A 1,651-nucleotide genomic window follows, 5' to 3' on the forward strand; every position below is an offset into this window, starting at 1 on the left:
CCTGCAGAGCCCGAGTCAGCAGAGGGGCAGGAGAAGCCCCCTCCATGCCCCCCCTGGACCCCTCCTGCCCTCCGCTTACCACATGTCGATGCTGGTGGTCTGGGTCGTCATCCCCAGCAGCAGCTCGGGCGCCCGGTACCTGCGCAGGGGACAGCAACGTTCACAGGGGACCATGGTGGAGCTGGGCTCACCTGCATCCACCACGGCCCCCTCGCACCCCCCACTCACCAGAGCGTGACGACTTTGGGGGTCATCGGCTTCGGTGGCATCCCGTAGGTGCGCGCCAGGCCGAAATCGGCTGCAACGGAGACTCAAGGTCAGGGGAGAGGCAAAGTCCTTGCCCTGACCATGGAGGGGACCTCGCGGGGGGGACTCACCGATCTTCACGCAGCCCTTGTCAGTCATCAGCAGGTTGGACACCTTCAGGTCCCTGCAGAGCCATGGAGAGGAGTGAATCCCATTGCCCAGTGGAGCCCCTGACTCGCCCTGAACCTCCCCACCCAGAGCTGCACTTGTTTAAGGGCTGCAATTAAGGACTGCAATTGTTTAGGGACTGCAATGAGGGACTGCAATTGTTTAGGGACTGCAATGAGGGACTGCAATGCTCCTTCATGGGAGCAAAGGCATAAAACTCTCACGGCTTTCAGCCAATGCTGGTTTGCACGTTGCTCAAGTGCCCCAGGTCATCAAGGTCTCGAGATTAACACGTGCAGAGGCTGGGGAGCCGACCGCAAAGCGGCCCCAGGCTGACCAGTTAACACCAGTCATACCATCGACGCCCCATTCATCACTATAAACTGGGCAGTTTGCTGGCAATGGCTCCTCTCTGCCTCTTCCTGCTGCTCCTTTTCCCTGACATCTGGAGGGGGAAGTTTTTACCATCCTACCCAAGGTCTACTCCCCCACACCACTGGCTGTACAACTCTTGTGTATTTTATATTGTTATTGATATTGGTTCTTACTTTATTAAATATATTTCTCTCTCACAAATCTTCTTTCCATTCCCTGACCCTGCTCCTCAGTTGGGGAGGACCCACTGGGTGATGCAGCAGCCATATAAACCACAGCACCCCCATCCCACTGTGTGTGTCCCAGCCCCCCATTCCCCTCGTGTGCCCCCCACTGCCCCCACCTGTGGATGATGTAGTTCTCGTGAAGGTACTGCAGGCCCTTCAGGACTTGCATGACGATGCACTTCACCTGGGGACAGGGGACAGCCACGCAAACCCCCACAGGTTAAACCCTGCCTGTGGTTTGTCACATCTGTCAGTGCTCTGTGGCACGTCTGTCCCCAAAAAAGCAGCTCGCAGGCTCTCTGGGGGTCCCGTTTTAGGTGATGTAGCAAAAGCCCAGCCCAATTTTTACCTGAGCCTCTGAGAAAGGCGTCTGCATGTTCTCCAGAAGGCTGGCGAGGTCCTGCTCGCAGTAACCCATCACCAGGAAAATGCTGTCACAGGCAAGACACGATCAGGAGCCACCCCCTGCAGGGTCCCAGCGCAGGTCTGTGCCACAACAGGGGGCTCAGGGGACCGAGAAGGGACCAAAAGGCAAAGAGGGGGACTCTCACCTCTCCAGCTGGTTCCCTACAACCACCTCCTTCAGCTCCACGATGTTGGGGTGCCGGAGCTGCAGGAGCAGGGTGATCTCCCGC

General features: G+C 57.8%; 1 protein-coding gene across 1 annotated transcript in view; it reads right to left on the bottom strand.

Moving 5' to 3' along the window:
* Nucleotides 1-79: 79 nt before the first annotated feature.
* The window catches only part of CDK10 (cyclin-dependent kinase 10), a gene marked incomplete at both ends in the record, with an annotated part of 1,960 nt that continues 388 nt past the window's right edge, over nt 80-1,651 (bottom strand). The window contains 6 exons of the mRNA XM_010190688.1: nt 80-139; nt 229-298; nt 378-430; nt 1,133-1,200; nt 1,366-1,447; nt 1,568-1,651. The exon at nt 1,568-1,651 is cut by the window's right edge and continues 160 nt beyond it. Of these exons, the coding sequence (XP_010188990.1) occupies nt 80-139; nt 229-298; nt 378-430; nt 1,133-1,200; nt 1,366-1,447; nt 1,568-1,651 (417 nt within the window). The remainder of the gene's footprint in view (nt 140-228; nt 299-377; nt 431-1,132; nt 1,201-1,365; nt 1,448-1,567) is intronic.

This window comes from Mesitornis unicolor, unplaced genomic scaffold (genome assembly GCF_000695765.1).
Source record: "Mesitornis unicolor isolate BGI_N332 unplaced genomic scaffold, ASM69576v1 scaffold40178, whole genome shotgun sequence".
Lineage (NCBI taxonomy): Eukaryota > Metazoa > Chordata > Aves > Mesitornithiformes > Mesitornithidae > Mesitornis > Mesitornis unicolor.